Source organism: Hemitrygon akajei, chromosome 8, assembly GCF_048418815.1.
Source record: "Hemitrygon akajei chromosome 8, sHemAka1.3, whole genome shotgun sequence".
Taxonomy (NCBI): domain Eukaryota; kingdom Metazoa; phylum Chordata; class Chondrichthyes; order Myliobatiformes; family Dasyatidae; genus Hemitrygon; species Hemitrygon akajei.
In genome coordinates, this window is record NC_133131.1 from 10,314,912 (window position 1) to 10,334,976 (window position 20,065).

The window sequence follows — 20,065 nt, forward strand, 5'->3', positions numbered from 1 at the left end:
GTGAGCTCATTTTAGTGGTTCATTGGTTAAGAGATTGAGTTCAAGAGCTGCGAAGAAATGTTGCAGCTCTGTAAAACCCTGGCAGACCACATTTGGAATATTGTGTTAGTTCCAGTCACCTCTTTATAGGAAAGATGTGGAAGTTTTAGGGTGCAGAGCAAGTTTACAAGGATGCTGCCTGGATTAGAGAGCATGTCTTATGAGTAAAGTTTGAGCAAGCTAGGTACTTTTGGAATGAAGGAGAGTGAAAGGAGACTTGATACAAGATGATAAAAGCCATACATTGCGTGGACAGCCAATGATTTCTTTACCAGGGCAGGAATAGCTAATACGAGGGGGCATAATTTTAAGGTATTGGAGGAAAATGTAGGGGAGTTGGGTTAGAGGCAGATTCATCAGGGACATTTAAGAAGCCCTTAGATAGACACATGAATGTTAGAAAATGGAAGACCGTGTAGGAGGGAAAGAGGAAGCTGGCACAACTTTGTGGACTGAAGGGCCTGTACTGTTCTGTATGTTCTTTGAATTTAAAAAACCATGATGATTGAACCATTCTATTAATCCATAACGTGAGTGAGAGCTGCCAACTTCCAAATTTGTTCCGTTTTAAGTGTTGTAACAGAGCAAAGCTCATATTGTAATCTACACAGGCTAACATTAATCATAGAGTACATTTTCACATCACCTGAGTGTAAACAAACATTATAATCTCTACAGCAGAAAGTATAATTGTCCTGTGCTGAGCCTTAATGATTGTGGATTTAGATTATTTTTGCAATTCCTAAATTGTTGAACTGGTCTTTTGTTATGAGTGAATGCAACCTGATACTGTGTTAAAGATTTAAAAATTAACTTTTTTTTAATATCACATCTACACAGAAACATCAAAGCCTACAGTGAAATGCTTTATTCGCATCAATGACCAACACAGTTTGAGTACATGATGGGGGCAGCCTGCAAGTGGTATCATCTTTCTGGCCCTGACATAGCATGCCTACAACTTACTAACCCTAACCCATGCGTTTTTGAACTGTGGCAGGAAACTGCAGCAGTCAGGGGAAACCCATGCGGCCACGGGGAGAACATACAAACTCCTTACAGACAGTGGCAAGAATCAAACCTTAATCTTCTGACTCTGGCGCTGTAAAGAGTTATTACCATAACCGTTACACAACCGTGTCACCCAGATCTCTCAATACATAGTGCTGGCATACTGTTTTGAATTGTCCAGTGTAGGTGCAGTATTCACAGTTTGATGCCTGCTCTACGCCAACTTAATAAACTGACCTGTGCTGTGTTTAAGTCATTGTTTACTTCTCTACAAGTCAGTCTTGATGTTCATGAACAAAACCAAAACCCCTTTCCATCACAATGCCATAGCTCATAGTGTTGGGATGGATGACAAAGGGAGGTTTAATGGTATTAAAGCCAACAGTCTGAAAATCCCATGAACTGTTTGAATATTCCAAATGTTTGACCCTATATTCTTTACACTGTTACTAAGATTTCTGGCCTATTTTCAATGTGGACGAGCTTCAGGAAACAGTGCTGTGATATTGGCTGGGAGCCCGTGCAGAAAATACAAATTCACACTGCTCAAAATGTCAGTGGTAGCCTAGTAATGGTTGCTACCGACACATCCAAACGGTGTGAAAAACTCTTATGATAGGCCTGCACTGAATCCCCCGATACAACCAGTATAGATTTTTGGCTCTGTTTTAGTGGCAGACCTTATGAAGCTGCTTGAAGTGGTACTCCCACCAAAGGCACAGCAAAAATAAACCTGTTAATGTCCCCAGGCTTCTCTGTGGTGGTGTCATGTTTACCTCATTGCACTATATCTGGGAATTATGTCAACCACAGTGCTGCAAAATAGAACACGAGCTGCAAGGACTGTGCACATCTTGGATCGCCACAGTAAAATGCTGGTAGAGCAGCGCACACACTGTGGGTTTCCTGAGGTTAACAACGGATGTTTGCCATGTGAATTCCACAACCTCCCAGGTTGTCGTGATTTACAATTATAGCACAAGCAGCACTAGGATTCCTGGTGTCTTAGAGGAGGCACAAGCAGAACCATTTCTCAAACCATAACTTTCTGTGGCACCATGACACGAAAAAGATTAGGTGGAATTATAGTTCTGGACTGTAATAACGTGCTTTGGTAGAGGCAGAATTGAAGGAGACAAGCTTATATGGAGAAATTGTTGCTTGGATTGTTTTGTTCTGGTCTTTTATATTACCATAAGTGGTAATAAGTTAGTTTACAACTAGATTTAATCAGATGCTGGAAATCCAGAATAGTGCACACATAGTGCTGGAGGAACTCATCAGGTCAGGCAGTATCTATGGAAAGGAGTAAACAGTCAGCGTTACAAACCAAGATCTTTCATCAGTCCTATGTTGACTGTTCATTCATTTCCTTAGGGTCTCCCTGGCTTACTGAGTACCTCCAACATTTTGTGTGTGTTAAAACTAGGCTTAAAGTTTCTGTTTCATTGAATAATGGAGGTGACCATACAATTAAATTCTTGAGAGACTCAGATGGTTTATACGACAGAAACAGTAGATCTCTTCCCAGGTCTCTTGCTGAGTTTTCTCCCTGAGCATGCTCCAATCCTGAGACCTTTATTACATATGCTGTGTAGAACATCAGCAGCTGCTGCATCCTTCCAGTCTCACGAGGATAAAGAACAGCTGAGTATAAGCAAACCAACAGTGTCTTATTTCAGAAAGCTGAGATCTTCCTGAAAATAGTGGACCATGCCCTTTATCACTTCCACTGTTTCTTAATGACTTCTGGGGACAGTGAAAACGCATCAAAATAAAACTGATGTTGATTGTTGTTCCAATCTGAGAAATTGTGTTTTTGTTCTGTTCTTGGCATGTGTTTCCTGTTTAAAATGGGTGCCACTTACTTATCCACACACAATGCTGGTGGAACGCAGCAGGCCAGGCAGCATCTATAGGAGGAAGTACAGGCGACGTTTCAGGCCGAGAACGTTGCCTGTACTTCTTTCTATAGATGCTGCTTGGCCTGCTGTGTTCCACCAGCATTTTGTGTGTTTTGCTTGAATTTCCAGCATCTGCAGATTTCCTCGTGTTTGCCACTTAGTTATTTTGGTTCTATAGGTAACAGGCATAAATTCCTCCGGCTGCACAGTGCAAACCACATTGTGCCACTTAGCTCCAAATCAGAACCAACCCCCCCCCCACTCCTCTGCCTTTTGTTAACTATACAGATGGTCATTTTAAAATATTCCGTTTATTCTATTTTTTAAATCTAAATCCAAATAGTTGAAAGTCAAAACTGTGTTTATAGTTATCTACTGAGAGGCAGTACTCTTAAGATACCTGGATGACAGGGGCATGGAGGGCTATGGTCCTGGTGCAGGTCAATGAGAGTAGGCAGTTTAAATGGTTTGGCATGGACTAGATGGGCCGAAGGGTCTGTTTCTGTACTGTGCTTCTCTATGGTTCTTAACATATGATCTCCAATATAACTTTAATTCAGATCTAAAGTCTTATAATGACGTATTGAAGTGAAGTTGATGCACTATTACTGATTTCTTTTGTCTGGAATTGTTTTCAATAAAAATTGGAAACTAAAGTAACTTTTCCTTTTGTCCTTTGATTAACAGAGAGAGCATACGGATACCTTGCGCCACCTGAATACAATGCTGACGTTTGCAGAGTGCATTATGGACATTGCAGCAACAAAAGGAGGTAGCTTAGACCTGGGGACCTCTGCTGCCTCTCTGTACCAAATCCAGGAGAGCATCGTGGTTGACCAGATCAGCCGTCTCAGCAAGGAGTGGGGGTTCGTATCTGCATCATTACAAATCTCCTTATCTACAACTGCTTTTAAAATTGTATTGATGTGCTGACATTGGAGAGAGTTAAAAGGAGATTGACAAGAATGATTCCAGGAATAAAAGGCTCATCACATGAGGAGCGCTTGGTGGCTCTGGACCTGTACTCACTGGAATTTAGAAGAGTTAAACCTATTGAATGTTGAAAGGCCTAGACAGAGTGGGTGTGGAGAGGATGTTTCCTATAGTGACTTGTTACGAAAACCCCGTAACCAGGTAACTTACCAGCAAAGATAGATGGATCAGCTGAGTCGGATGCTACTATTTTCAAACGTTTTATTCAATAAGGGCACAAACGTATGGTTAATACAAAACATTCAAATCGTCAAAACTCAATCTAAAACACCGGTGTAACCATAATCAATCAGAAATAAGCTCTTTCGTTGTCTAGGGTATATAATACTGAGTCCAATTGGAAATATAAAGAGTCACTCTGAAGTCTGCAGGCTTTTCCCTTTTTGGTTTCACGTGTTGGAGAGAGAGAGAGATTGTTAGGAAAAGATAACACTTGCCGTTGTCTTTATGAATCAAATCCTCAGCCTCAGGGGATTTGGCTTCCCTGGTGTTAAATAAAGCGATCTTCCGTTGGTTCCAGCCACAAACCCCGCATTCGGAATTTAACGCACGTGGCTTATTTCAAAATGGCTTCCCGTTCCCACGGGAAGTGTTATCGTGCTTCTTGGTGTCTCCTTGGTGCGTCTGAGGGTCGTCCTCTTTCAGACCCTTCTTTATACTGCCTCACGGGATCTCAGGTGTCAATCAGGTTGCAGGTGGTGCAATCTCTCTCTCAACCAGCCCACTTTGCCCGAGGGCTTTACAATGTCCCTGCGAGTTGGCACGTCTGCAGTCCCCAGGTGTCTCCTGAGAACAATGCCACAGTCACCAGCTTTTGTCCCAGTGGAATGTCTTTCCATTTCCTGTGTCCATTCAGCCTGTCTCTCTCTCTCTCTCTTGGGTCGTTGACCCCCCTTTTACTAGGGCTCTTGCAATTCTCACAAAGGAGGGGGCTGGTATCATAACACCTCCCCTCTTAAAAAGGTTTTTACCAGCGGTTAAAACCCAGAGTGGTACAGTCTTACAGAAATTTTGAATCTAATACAATACAGAAGCTTTTCTTTTCACTACAGAGTAATACAGTTATACATTCAAGTCAGCATCTAAACAGTTAACAAGTACAGTGCCCCTTTTCTTTAATACCTTACCCTACCGTGCCCTACATCGCATACTCAATTCAACACCTGGATAAGCAATCCGCTAGCACATTATCACTCCCCTTTATGTGCTGGATCTTAATATCAAATTCTTGTAGCATCAGACTCCAGCTTAATAACCTTCTGTTTTTGTTTTTCATATTGTTCAAGAATACCAGCGGGTTGTGATCGGTATAGACCACTAGGGGTCTTTGCGCCGGACAAATGTACACTTCGAAATGTTGTATCGCTAACACAAGCGCTAACAATTCCTTTTCCACGGTAGAGTAATTCCTCTGGTGTCTATTGAACTTCCGAGAGAAATATGCTACCGGGTGCTCCACTCCATCCCCCGCTTGCTGCAATAGGACTGCTCCTGCCGCCTCATCGAATGTATAACTGTATTACTCTGTAGTGAAAAGAAAAGCTTCTGTATTGTATTAGATTCAAAATTTCTGTAAGACTGTACCACTCTGGGTTTTAACCGCTGGTAAAAACCTTTTTAAGAGGGGAGGTGTTATGATACCAGCCCCCTCCTTTGTGAAAATCGCAAGAACTCTAGTTAAGGGGGGTCAATGACCCGAGAGGAGAGTCTAGGACCAGAGGGCACAGCCTCAGAATAGATGGACGTCCACTTAGAACAGAGATGAGGAGGAATTTCTTTAGCTGGAGGGTGGTGACCCTGTGAAATTCATTGCCATAGGCAGCTGTGGAGGCCAGGTCATTGGGTGTAGTTAGGGCAGAGGTTAATCGGTTCTTTGTGAGTCGGCATGAAAGATTATGGGGAGATGGCAGGTGAATGAAATTAAGAGGGAAATGAATCAGCCATGATCAAATGGTAGAGCAAACTTGATGGGCCAAATGGCCAGATTCTGCTCCTGTGTCTTACAGTCTATGGATTGAATTAAGTGCTGTAAACTTTTATGCAAGACATTGATATCAACATTTAAAGATGTTTAGACATGTATCAGAATCAGATTTAATATCACTGACATGTCGTGAAATTTGTTATTTTGCAGCAGCAGTACAGTGCAATGCATTAAAAACTATAAATTGTAATAAATATACATTAAAAATAAATGAAATAAGTAGTGCAAAAAGAGAGCAAAAATAGTGAGGTGGTGTTCATTGTCCATTCAGAAATCTAATGGCATAGGGGAAGAAGCTGTTAACGATTAGGAACGTTTAACACAGGAGTTCCCGGCCTGTAGTTCGCTAACTCCTTGCTGAATGTTATTGGTCCATGGCATAAAAAAGGTTGGGAACCCCTGGTTTGGAGTGAAATGAGACAAACGGGAGCATTTGAAATGGGCATCTTGGTTCGAATAGATGGATAGAGCCTTTCTCTGTAGCTATGTAAACATGAACTACTTTCTGCCTATGAAGTGACATGATAGTAATTGAAATATTTGTCGTCTTAAAAACATAAAAACACCCTTAAGCTTCTGTTTATATTGCAACATTCCCTATCTAAGTGATGGCCTACATTGGGCAGGTCGACTGTGGTCATTGTGTCCTAGATGTCGAAGTCGATACACAAGCCAGGTAATACGATATAGAGAGCAAGCTGTTACCCATGCAACAGACTACCTCTCTCCACGCTGCTGATAAATCCAGAGAAATGGCAGAGACTGATACAGTTCTGCATCAATAACTTGCCTTTGTCACTTCTGACAGTAGAAATGGTTCTGCTTGGCTTATTAGCTAAGCCACATATGAAGACCTGGAGTTGGACCTGATGGTTTAGAAGTTATTTGAGATACACACCATTGGGAGCATTTATTAGGTAGTCAGTACGCATACTACTACCACCCCCTATGGATATCTTAAATATCCATAGATAATCTGTTCTCAGTGATTCGTGATACTCCAGGAATCATGCATGGGGAACTGATGCATACAGTTGTCAGGTGAATAGTTTCAAAGAACACTTATTATGAAAGTGTACCTATAACAACCTTAAGGAACAACTAACTGAAAAATTTCTTCTGGATTTGTCACTCTGACCAATTGGTAAATGTTAAAACATAGTGGTTCTGTCCTATTGTTCATTTGAAATTGGTGTAAAAAACAGATTACTGCAGTCTGTTGCCAGTAACGGCCAAAGTGTAACTTTTCTGAGGAGTTGAAGGTTCCCGAAGGTATTTGTGGGTTGGCTGAATGTTACATTTAAGTTAATGCTGTTTATTCTGCAGACAAGTGGAGCAGTTGGTGCTATACATGAAAGGAGCACAACTTCTGGCGTCATCTTTGCACCTCGCCAAAGACCGGGTTAAATCAGGCAAGCTGAACCCATCCACAGCAGTTAAGCAAGGTATTTGGTAGCACTTCGTATGAAAATTCAAAGCATTGGATTATTGACATGTTTTTAATTCTTTATATTAAGTTCCCAAAAGGAAAAGGAACTGTTTCAATAGGGTGGAGTAGGCTTGTCAAGTAAGGACAAAACTAAGTCGAAAGCCAGATTTATTCTTAAATGGGAAAGGTTTCTAATTTCTCTTCTAACTTGGTGCTTTGCAATTTAATACCTTCCCTCATTTCTGTTGTCGTTTACTCAACTAGTACGCCATGGGTTTCAGAAGATGAAGCATAACACAAGCTCCATATTCAGTCCCTTGTGGTTCACCTGACCTTGCTCTACTTGCATTTGCCATTGAAGCAGAAAAAAATGTTAATTCCCACTGTACAGCTGTCTGCAGGAGAGGCAGAGAGCTAAACATTGCACAATGCCGATTTGTGGGTGAATCATTGGTTACAGCGTTAAAGCCAAGCACTAATATCAAAGCTGTTTATTGGACTACTGTTGTGTGCATAGATTATTGTATACAGTAATAATGACGGGCTTAAAATTAAAAATGTTTTCGTTGGCTGAAGTTAGTATAATGTGTTGCACTATTCACCCCCTGTGTTTTCTTGGACAGTTGTTAAAAATCTGAATGAACGCTACAAGTGTTGCATCTCGTTTTGCAAGAAACTTACTGAGAAACTGAATCGCTTCTTCTCCGACAAGCAGAGGTTTGTGGATGAAATCAACAGTGTCACTGCAGAGAAACTGATTTACAGCTACGCTGTAGAAATGGTAATTGTCACGTGTTTTTGCTACCATCTCTGTTGCCAAGTGTTGTTCTGACAGAGGAGAGAATGATTTGATTTTTATAACAAGTGATATAACTAAGGATTGGATGATGTGAACAGTGCAGCATAGTTCAGGTCCTTCAGTGTACAGTGTTGTGCTGGTCTTGTAACCTACCCTCACGCCGGTCTAACTCTTCCCTCCTATATAGCTCTCAATTGTTCTATCATCTATGTGTCTTAAGATTTTCTTACATATCCATAGTTAATCTGTTCTCAGTGACTCATGATACTCCCAAGAATCATGCATGGGGAACTGATGCATACAGTTGTCAGGTGAATAGTTTCAAAGAACATTTATTATGAAAGTGTACAGTTTACAATCCTGAGATTCGTCCTCCCACGGGCAGCCATGAAACAAAGAAACACCATGGAACCCGTTCAAAGAAAACATCAAACACCCAATGCACAACAAAAAAAGACCAAATCATGGAAACAGCACAAAGCAAGCAGAAAACATACGGAATATTAAACACCACAGAGACCCTGAAATGGTCCAGGAGTGATAGCCACTGAGTCAGTTCAGTTCTGCACTGTGTCATTGAGTGCAGGACTCAGCCGCAGAGCCAGTCCACTCCCAGTGCTGCAGTCAAATTGCACAATTAGCAAAAGGAGTGACCAGAAGCACATGGGACATGAACCTCAGAGTCCTCCAAAAACAAGTCCACAGCTGAAGAGCACGTTGCACAAAGTCCCCGCAGACAAGACCTGTAGCCTCCTCTGAAAGCAGCGAGAGGGAGACTGATCAAGCGCAGGCAGGCGGTGCTGAACACCCACTTGTCTTCTGCTCTCGTCCTTGTCAATTTCAATCGGCAAGGAGTAATTGAGCCAGCTGTGGGATCTTGTTCTGCCATTGAGAAATTATGGTCGCACACTCCGCTCACAGCCTCACCAAGTTCCCCAGGAGTCAGCTCAAAAACACATCAACAAAATGGAAATTACAGGCTGCAACCGATTGCAGTTCAGGAGAAGAAACAAATTTAAAAGAAGACATAGTAGTTTTGTGAGCAGTCAGCAGGATGTCACTGTTGGTCACTAATGCCATTTTGTGTATTACAATAGTAATTTGGGGCTACGTTTTAAAATTTTGTCTCAATTTTCTTTTTAATATAGCATTGTCAGAGGCTGAAGGATGACCTGATAGAAGTATATAAAACTCTGAGAGTGTAGAGTCAGTTTTCTTCCCCCAGGGTAGATATATGAAGTACTTGAGAACATAGCTTTAAGGTGAGGGGTGAGGGGAACAGAAGTTTAAAGGAGATTTACAAGAGGGTTTTCCACAGAGTGGTAGGGCCTCGCAACATACAGGTGGGTAAGTAGATAATGATAGCAACGTCTAAGAAACATTTAGACAGACACATGAAAAGGAAGGTGCCGTAACATGATAACCATGCACACAGCATTAGTGTGCAGAAGAACATCTCTGAATGTACAACACATCGAACCCTGAAGTGGATGGGTTACAGTAGCAAAAGACCAGAATGGGTTCCATTCCTGTACCTACTAAAGTGGCCACTGAAAGTATGTCTGTGTACATTTCGAAAGCAATAATTTAATTCTAAATAGAATGACACCATACAATAACATTCAGCCAGTCATACTTCCATTCTGTTTAATCCCACACCTTTGCTTTTTCAATAACAGCTTGAATCTCTAATGGCAATATCTGCTCTGGTATACAGGCACAGTACTGGGTTAGTACAGTGCACTAAACTCTCGAATTGTCAGCTCTGTCTCTGTTGCAACTCTAGGTGCAGTCAGCAGCATTGGACGAAATGTTCCAGCAAACAGAAGACATTATGTACCGGTACCATAAAGCAGCATTGCTGTTGGAAGGCTTAACGAAGACACTACAAGATCCTGCAGATATTGACAACATCCTCAAATGTAAGAACAAAAAGCTGGGTCAATTAAAAACAAGTTCTGAAACTGCATGGCTGCTGAGTGCAAGTACCTCTCTGTTGTAAGACCACGGCTGACATGCTATACACTCCACCACTCTTAAGAGATTAATTCTGCAGTTTTTAAAGATTAAAGATTAGCTCTGTTTGTCACCAGTACATCAAAACATATGTTTTTTATTGATGATCAGCTCAATCCAAAGATGTGCTGGGGGCAGCACGCTTCCAGCGCCAGAGTAGCATGTCCACAACTTACTAACCTAACCCTTATGTCTTTGGAATGTGGGAGGAAGCTGAACACCTGGACAAAACCCACACGGCCACGGGGAAAACGTACAAACTCCTTACAGACAGCAGTGGAATTGAATGCTGGCATCGTAAAGAGTTACGCTAACTGCATCTCTGATGTTTGAACCTTCTCCCCATTTAGATAATTGTCCAGTTCCTTTTACCAAAGTGCATTATTGTACATTTCCCAATACTTTTTTACATCTGCCACTTTTTTGCCCGTTCTTCCAATTTATCTAAGTCCTGCTGCAATCGCATTGCTTCCTCAGCACTACCCACCCCTCCACCTGTCTTCACATCATCTGCAAACTTTGCCACAGAGCCATCAATTCCATTAGCCAAATCACTGACAAACAATGTGAAAAATAGCGGTCCCAATACTGATCCCTGAGGAACACCGCTAGTCAAGGGGAAGCCAACCAGAAAAGGCCCCTTTTATTCCCACTGACTACCTCCTGCCTGTCAGCCGTTCCGCTTTCCGAGCAGTTGGAATAAATTAGTGGGATAAACAAAGTCCAGGATGGTGTATTTTGTTCATCTAGTCCATCCCATGTTTTTTTTTAAATCTACTCACAGCTGCACAGTGGGAGTTGCAGTAAAGTAAGGGTTAAAGACGACATCCAGGCAAGGATGACTGCTGAGGTGTGTAGTCATTCCCAGACAAGTGAGACCAGCCAAAGCCACCCCTGCTTACTGCAGACGAGATAAGCGAGGATGTCTGTGGCAGTGTGCCTTCAACCCAGACAAGTGGGAGCCTCTGAAATGAGACCTTTCCTAGAAAGGTCTTTGAAGAATATAACTTCCTGTTATACAGTAGGGATAAGTCCTGATGAAGGGTCTTGGCCTGAAATGATGACTGATTACTCTTTTCCATGGATGCTACCTGGCCTGCTGAGTTTCTCGGGCATTTTGTGCTTATTGAGGGGGTGCAGAGGACAAACAAGATAGGAAATATAGCAGAAGGATATGAAACACACCAAATGCTAAGAGACAGTTAAACCTTATTAACTTCAAAGTATCATCAGTTGTCCACTTGTCATTTCCATTGACTTTTAATACCTCTATTACGAATGGCGATTGATCTTGCACGTAAGGACTCCACAGTTTACCAAATGGTCAATATCTGTACCTAATAGGCCAATTCTATATAAAAATAGTATTTTTCCGACCTGGTTTTAGAGCAGTGTGGGTGACGGGGGCTGTGCTGTTCTTGTGCACAAGCAAAATAAAGTATGCTTGAAAAGTAAATGTGTTTGTGTTCTGAGTCCAGTTATCGGCGATGACAGCGCCTTCCTTCTAGTCTGCTGTGTGATACTATAGATCTATTGGAACCATGTTAAGTTTTGTAAAATTGGGTTGTGAGTTTGTGTCAGCTGGGAGTACTTGGGTAACACAGCTGAGGTGTGATCTGGAGAAAGTGCTGCCCTGAATGGACAGGGAGATTGATGAGTCCTTTGTGTTGAGAAAAAATATAACCAGTTCTGCATGAATTAGAGTTGTATGTGGAGTCAGACCTGCTGGAAAAATTAACGTTGAAATAAAAATGTCTGTTTGTTTTGCAGACAAAGCCAACATTGAGCGCAGACTCTCAGCTCTGTGTCATGCCCCAGTGGCTTTGTACGACAACTAGCCTTCCAGAATGGACCACGTGCAACAATGCAGGGACCACTGCCTCTCCTAGAATCTTGGAGTTGCCTTTTTTCCCCAACCCTGCTCCCAACAACCCACCCACCCGTTATTTGGAAAACGGTCCACACTGGGTTTGTTTTGTTCTCCACAGCCTATGCCAATCCACCAGGTGAAGAACGATCAATTTTTGTTTTAGAAGAGTTACCAAAGAGGAGGAGTTGTTTCAAGAGAAAGGAAATGTATGTATAAATACAGATTAATAATTCTGAAAGCCCCCACAGACATGTAGCATATTCTTTCATTTCAGTTTACCTTAAAGAGGTAACGTGTGGGGCAGTGACTGCTTCTGGCTGCCAAAGCCACCCGATTGCTGGAATTTGTTAAGATAAGCATGATTGAAGCTGAAGCCTGTACTCCACGTTCATTGAAAACTCAAGGGGTACTTAGAAACGTGTGTTCAGAATAAACAGCAAGGCTTACAAAGGAACTTTGTGCCCTGTCTGTTGTGCATGGGTCACGCTGACAGATTGGACTCCTGTCACTGAAACTATTAAGAGACACTAATGGTGTGATAAGTGAATAGATGTTATGGAATTTATATGTTTTACCACGATCCTTGCACAGCCGTTCAGAGGCACGCGTGGTGCCTTGTGTCTTCAGATGTTTCATCAAATTCACCTCCACCCACAAACTGATGATGGAGAAGAGCACTTTATGTGACTAAGAAGTTAACAAAAGGACAGTAAGAGATGGAGTGGCCCACCCCATCGCATAAACTGCAAACCAGATGCCACACTGGATGGACTGGAGAGAGGGGACTTCCTTGATTTTACTTTTTTGTGTAGCTCCCTGGGCAGGAGTTTCTGAAATGGCGAAGACTGTGCTCCTATAGACAACCACTTCTGATTGCACTACTGTGGACCTTTCATAACATTATGCAGAACTCCTCACAGAATGGAGCATCTTAAAAGGAATGGAGAAAAGTTAATGAACAGTAACGGAAAAGAGTAAACCATCCGGGTAGTATAAGCTCGAAAGGCATTCGACAGAGGACATTTTAACGTTTGCTTTGGAGCCAAAGGCACAGAGTGCTTGACACTTCAACGCAAAAGACTGCAAAAAAAAGCCTGTATTATTACAAGCCTTTCCATTTTTTTTACATATTAAATACTTGAGTAGTTCATATAGAGCAACTATCTGTATATAATGAAACTAGTATTTTTCCTCTTATTTTGCCATTGATTGCTGACTTTTAAACAATATTTTTTGGCTGTCTTTATGTTATGCATGTGATTAGTGTGACTGTGCCATTGGGCCTAATAATATTGCTGATGATGCTGTTTCTGCAGACAGTATTATGTAGATAAGCATTTTTCCTGTAGAATGAGAACCTATTGTACAGACTAACATAATCCTTGGGTATTTTCAGGGGTGGAAAAAAGTATTGGGACTCTGGTAACCAATCCAACAAGCACAATCATCTCTTTGTATTATGTGTGATTGAGTTAGGATGAATCAGGATCAGTCTTGGGTAGCTGTGTGGAGGACTACAGCTGAGCTAGCTAGTGTAACTTATAAAAGGAGAAGTTTCTGAGAGTAGTGATTATAAATTTTATTTCTTAAAATAGTAGCTTAGGAAAGGAATAGACATTTGTGATATGTGATTTCTCAGGTTGGGAATGAGAAGAATTGCAACTATTCTGTTTCTTTCTGTCCGTGCATCAACTCTTACCTTTTGAAATTGGGTTCTCGGTGATTTGTACACTCAGTGGCCACTTTGTTAGGTACACTCCTGTACCCAAAGGGAGCCGCAGAATACCACACCGATTACCGCTCCTGTGGAACCTGGCGTGCTCTCCTGCTGCTGTATCCCAACCACTGAGAGGTTTGACATGTTGTGAGTTCAGAGGTACTCTAACGTACACCACTGTTGTAACACCATCTTGTCAGCTTGAACCAGTCTGGCCATTCTCCTCTGACCTCCCTCATTAACGAGGCATTTTCACCCACAGAACTGCTGCTCACTGGATTTTTTTTTTTGTTTCTTGCCCCACTCTCTGTAAACTCTAGAGACTGTTGTGCGTGAAAATCCCAGGAGATCCGCAGATTCTGAAATACTCAAGCCACCCCATTTGGCACCAACAATCATTCCACGGTAAAAATCACTTGGATCACATTTCTTTCCCGGTCTGATGTTTGGTCTGAGCAACAACTGAACCTCTTGACTACGTCAGCTTGATTTTCTACATTGAATTGCTGCCACGTGATTGGCTGATCAGATATTTGCGTTAACAGGCAGATGTTCAGGTGTACCTAATTAAAAAGTGACCACTGAATGTATACCGTTGTTTAACTGCCCCAACAGACCAGGAGCAGCGTTGACCACTGCACGCAGAACAACCTCTCCAGCATTCTGTTCCAGAGCTGTTCAATATCTTTTCCACCCTTGGGCATTTTTGTTCTTTTTTTTTAATGTTTCTCAGCTGCTCAAGTACTTGAATATTAAACATTAACAATCATGTTTAATTTCCCAGAGACAGTTTGTGGAAATATTTCCAATGTAGCAATGGATTTGGCTTGTTTATGAAGCTTGTCACCCCTTTCGTTCCCTCCCCCCACACACACACACACACACACACACACTTTATATTATGAAAAGTAACCAATGTGTACATTTATTTATCTGTAAGCGATTCCATTAATTTTGAAGACTTTTTATTTATAAAATATTTGTACTATTAGATCTTTAATAGTGTTTCTACCTCTCATTGTGTATAACAGCATGCATTCTCTTTAAGAAATCAGGTTGCAGACAGTCATTTGTTATGTAGCAGCCTTTTTAATATGGCCTGTATAGATGTACATTAAAAGGCAGAAATAAAATTGACCTGGAATATTAATAGATTGACTTATATTGATTTGCTTTGAGCAGTGAGTGTTCTAGTTACATTTTACTAGCTTGGCACCATATATTTTTCGATTCAGAGGGCACATTTCCATAGGAGCAGAACTCGGCCATTTTGGCCCATCATATCTGCTCCATCATTCCATGATTGCTGATTTATTTTCCTTTCAACCCCATTCTCCTGTCTTTTTCCCATAGCCTTTGATGCCCTGACTAATCAAGTACCTATCGACCTCTGTTTTAAATATACCAGATGACTTGGCCTCCGCAGCCGTCTGTGGCAATGGCCTGTAAGGAGTTTGTACGTTCTCCCCGTGACTGCGTGGGTTTCCTCCGGGTGCTCCAGTTCCCTCCCACAGTCCAAAGACCTACCGATTGGTAGGTTGATTGGTCATTGTAAATTGTCCCGTGATTAGACTCAAGTTAAATCAGGTTGCTGGGCAGCATGGCTTAAAGGGCTGGAAGGGCCTATTCAATAAATTCCACAGATTCACCACCCCTGGCTAAAGAAATTCCTCCTCAACTTTATTGTAAAGGGGCATCCCTCTATTCTGAGGCTTTTGTCAGTGTAGATTTCAGTAAAGTTGTATGAAAACCGGGCTGAGAAGTGGCAGATGGAGTTCAACCCTGATAAGTGTTGAAGTGGTTCATTTTGGTAGGTCGAATATGGTGGCAGAATATAGTATTAATGGTAAGACTCTTGGCAGTGTGGAGGATCAGAGGGATCTTGGGATCTGAGTCCATAGGACGCTCAAAGCAGCTGCGCAGTTTGACTCTGTGGTTAAGAAGGCACACGGTGTATTGGTCTTCATTAATCGTGGAATTGAATTTAGGAGCTGAGAGGTAATGTTACAGCTATATCGGACCCTGGTCAGACCCCACTTGGAGTACTGTGCTCAGTTCTGGTCACCTCACTACAGGAAGGATATGGAAGCCATAGAAAGGGTGCAGAGGAGATTTACAAGGATGTTGCCTGGATTGGGGAACATGCCTTATGAGAATAGGTTGAGTGAACTTGGCCTTTTCTCCTTGGAGCGACAGAGGATGAGAGGTGACCTGATAGAGGTGTATAAGGTGATGAGAGGCATTGATCATGTGGATAGTCAGAGGCTTTTTCCCAGGGCTGAAATGGTTGCCACAAGAGGACACAAGTTTAAGGTGCTGGGAAGTAGGTACAGAGGAGATGTCGGGGGTAAGTTTTTTATGCAGAGAGTGGTGAGTGTGTGGAATGGGCTACCGGCAACGGTGGTGGAGGTGGATACAATAGGGTCTTTTAAGAGACTTTTGGATGGGTACATGGAGCTTAGAAAAATAGGGGGCTATGGGTAACCCTAGTAATTTCTAAGGTAGGGACATGTTTGGCACAACTTTGAGGGCCGAAGGGCTTGTATTGTGCTGTAGGTTTTCTATGTTCTATGAAATCTGAACATGTATGTTGGATGGGGAAAGGGTGGATGCCCACAAAGGGCGAAGCTGTTTCCTGCCAAGCGCTCTGCAGCCAGCCGGCACTCTTTGTGGAGAGTACCCGGTAACGTTCTGCATTCACCTGTCACACAGCATCTGAGAAGCAATGCCACATGTGTGGAAAGTAGGTTCAGACCTGCATGCTCCTGTTCCAGAAGAACCTATTCTCTTGTGAATAACAAAAAGTGTAGTGGAGAGGAGGCACAGACAGAGCTGCAATTTGCATTTGTCAATACATGCAGCACTGAAACAGGCTCTTTGGCCCATTCAGACTGTGCTGAACCATTTGCCTAGTCTCATTGGCCTGTACTCACCTTCCATATACAGCATTGTTCAGGCTGCACTTGGAGTATTGTGAGCAGTTCTTGGCCCCTATCTAAGAGCTGATATTGGGGGGGGGGGGGGGTTCACAAGAATGAAATGAAAGGGTTAAAATCAGGAGGGTTTGGCTCTAGGCTTGCACTCACTGGAGTTTAGAAAATGAGGGAAAGCTCATCAAATCATTGAATATTGAAAGGCCTAGATTGAGGATGTGGAGAACATGTTTCCTACAGTGGGGGCAGTCTAGGATCAGAGGGCACAGCCTCAGAATCGAGGGGCATCCATTTAGAACAGATGAGGGAACGTTTCTTTAGCCACAGGATGGTGAATCTGTGAAATTCTTTGCCAGAGAGCTGTCAGGCCATTTCTCTGGTTATAGTTAAGGTGAAGGTTGATAGCTTCTTGATTAGTATGGGCATTAAAGATTATGGGTAGAGGGCAGGATAATGGGGTTGAGAGGATAATAAATCACCCATAATGGAATGAAGGAGCAGACTCGATGGGCTGAATGGCCTAATTCTGCTCTTATGGTTTTAAATCCCTCCCATCCATGTACCTATCCAAACCCTTAAATTATAAAGTTGAACCCTCTGGCTGCTCATTCCACACTCTCACCACCCTCTGAGTGAAAAAGTAAAAAATAAACATTTCACCTTCCACCCTTAACCCATGACCTCTAGTTTTGGTCTCACCTAGATTCAATGGAAAAATCCTGTTTGCGTTTACCCTCCCCCTCTTAATTTGGTATACCTCAATCAAATCAGCCCTACACAGCTGAGGGTTACATTACTTCAACAACACCGAGAGAATGTGTCCTGTAGTGAGGGAGTCTAGGGTCAGAGGCCACAGCCTCAGAAGAGGGACATCCATTTAGAACAGAGATGAGGAGGAATTTCTTTAGCCAGAGGGTGGTGAATCTGTGGAATTAATTGCCACAGACAGCTGTAGAGAACAAGTCAATGGATATATTTAAAGCAGAGGTTGATAAGGTTCTTGATTAGCAAGGACCTCGGAGTTTATGTGGAGAAGGCAGGAGACAGGTTGAGAGGATAATAAATCAGCCATGATGGAATGGTGGAGAATACTCGATGGCCTGAATGGCCCAATTCTGCTCCTATTTCTTATGACCTTATTGCATTAATTTGCTATCCTGAGCTGGTGAAGACTATAGTGGACTGAACTCTGTGAAATAGGTTTCCCTGCCCTGTAAGATGATAATTGTCTATCTGATGGTCTTAGAGTCTTATTAGGACTCAGCTAGATACCACTAACATATTGCACCAAGTTGATTGAGTCCGGTGCCCTTCCTGAAGGATGTTGGTGAAATTATTGTGTTTTTAATTCCATCCAAGGCTAGTTATTTACTAACCTTTGGATTGGAGTTCATAGGTCCTTGCCCAGTGCCTTAATTGCTCAATGTTCAAAGTAACTTTATTATCAAAGTGCATGAACAGTACATGTCACCATACACAACCCCGAGATTCATTTTCTTGTGGGCATTCACAGTAGGTACAAAGAGCACAGTAGAATCAGTGAAAAACTACACACACAGACGGACGGAAAATCAACGTGCAAAAGAAGACCAACTATGCAAATACAAAAAAAGAAATACCAAATAATACTGAGAACATGTGTTGTAGAGTCACTGAAAGCGAGGCGCATAGGCTGTGGAATCAGTGCAGTGTTGGGCTGAGTTATCTGCACTGGTTCAGGAGCCTGATGGTTAAAGGGTAATAATTGTTCTTGAAACTGATGGTGTGGTGCTAAGAAGGCTCCTGTACCTCCTGTTTGATGATAGTAGTGAACAGAAAGCATAGCCTGGATGGTGGGGCTCCCCAATGCTGGAGGTTGCTTTCTTGCGACACCACTCCTTGTAGATGTACACAGTGACTTTTCCTTTGCCCTATGATTCCGTATTTTTGTGTCACATTACAGCTCATGGCTCCCCGCACCCCACGAACAACAAAAAGTCGTCTTCATCAATTTTACTTTCCAATGCTCACTTCCCTTTTTTTTTGTTCCTTATGAAAACACTCTTACTGTCCAGAATTCTCCGTTCGAATGCCGTCTCTACTATTTAACAAGTAGTTTGGTGTTTCCTTTTTAAAGATTAAAGGTCAGCTTCATCGCATGTACATCGAAACATGAAATACATCATTTGCATCAACGACTAACACAGCCCACGCTTCCAACTCATACACACCATGCCCAGTACTCACTAACTGTAACCTGCACATCTTCAGACTGTAGGAGGAACCCGGAGCACCCAGGGGCGACCCATGGAAAACATACAAACACCTTACTGACGTTGGGGGGAATTGAACCTCAATCTTCTGACTCTGATTCTGTAAAGCTTTACGCTAACCGCTTTGCTACCACGCCACCCAGACCGCAGTCCCTCTGTCAACATGTGGTGTTGGCCCACCATACTGACTTGTTGGGTTAAAAACCCTGGTGTAGATGTAGTGTTGACAGTTTGATGCCAGCTCTGAACCGATTCGATAATCCTTGTCACAGCAAATGCACAGGGAGGAATGGAATGCTGTGTTAATTAGTTTCTCCCCAGTGGTTTTTGTTAGCAAAAGCAATGTGACCCTAAAAGGAGTATCTGAGCTCTGCTGGGTCCATTTCGTCCACCACCCCTGTTAAGGAACACTAAATACTGTTGCGCTCATGAAGGAAGACAAAGGTAGAGACAATGTAGCCCATCGAGCCCCTACTAGCTCTGAGGACTTCCCATCGGTCCCATCCCCACACCTAATCAAATCGAACGTAGAACAACTTCAGCCTACGATGATGTGCTGACCCTTTAACACTGTTCCCTGTAAGCCACACGGTGATGGAAAAGCTCCCGTGCACATAGCCTTTGTTGCCACGCAACTGGAGTTTTCTTTTATATAATGTTAGTATAATTTTTAAATCTGTGTAACATAATTGTGAAATACCCTGTAATTAATTATGTGTTAATGAATAAGTCCATAAATTTTCTAAATAATGAATCTAACACAAGTATTACTTTGAAACATTTTAGATCAGGGGTTCTTAAGCTTTTGTATTGAAATACTATTATCAAAATATTAAAAAGCTAATTTGTGATATTTGTGTATTAAATAAGTACTGTAATTTCAAAATAGTGTTGATATCTTGAGATACTTGTAATGACTGTAATGTGATATGAAAATATCTGTGATTTCTGTTGCCGGTACTGCTGTGGTTTGTTGCCTGCATTCATCATTGAAGGAAATGCTAAATTTCAGTTAGAGACTAGTGAAAATAAAGATGTAAATTTTTTCACCATCCAAGTTCATGGACCCCCTGGAATCTATCCACATACCCATGGTTAAGAACCGCCGTTTCAGAGCT

The 20,065-nt window shown here is 42.2% G+C and overlaps 1 protein-coding gene across 4 annotated transcripts in view; it reads left to right on the forward strand.

Moving 5' to 3' along the window:
* Window positions 1-14,912, forward strand: part of ulk2 (unc-51 like autophagy activating kinase 2) — a 123,450-nt gene extending 108,538 nt beyond the window's left edge. For all 4 annotated transcript variants that reach the window (XM_073053188.1, XM_073053189.1, XM_073053187.1 and 1 more), the window contains 5 exons: window positions 3,642-3,820; window positions 7,258-7,376; window positions 7,984-8,141; window positions 9,946-10,081; window positions 11,946-14,912. In XM_073053188.1, coding sequence (XP_072909289.1) covers window positions 3,642-3,820; window positions 7,258-7,376; window positions 7,984-8,141; window positions 9,946-10,081; window positions 11,946-12,013 — 660 coding nt within the window. In that variant the 3' untranslated portion in view covers window positions 12,014-14,912. The remainder of the gene's footprint in view (window positions 1-3,641; window positions 3,821-7,257; window positions 7,377-7,983; window positions 8,142-9,945; window positions 10,082-11,945) is intronic.
* Window positions 14,913-20,065: the final 5,153 nt, after the last annotated feature.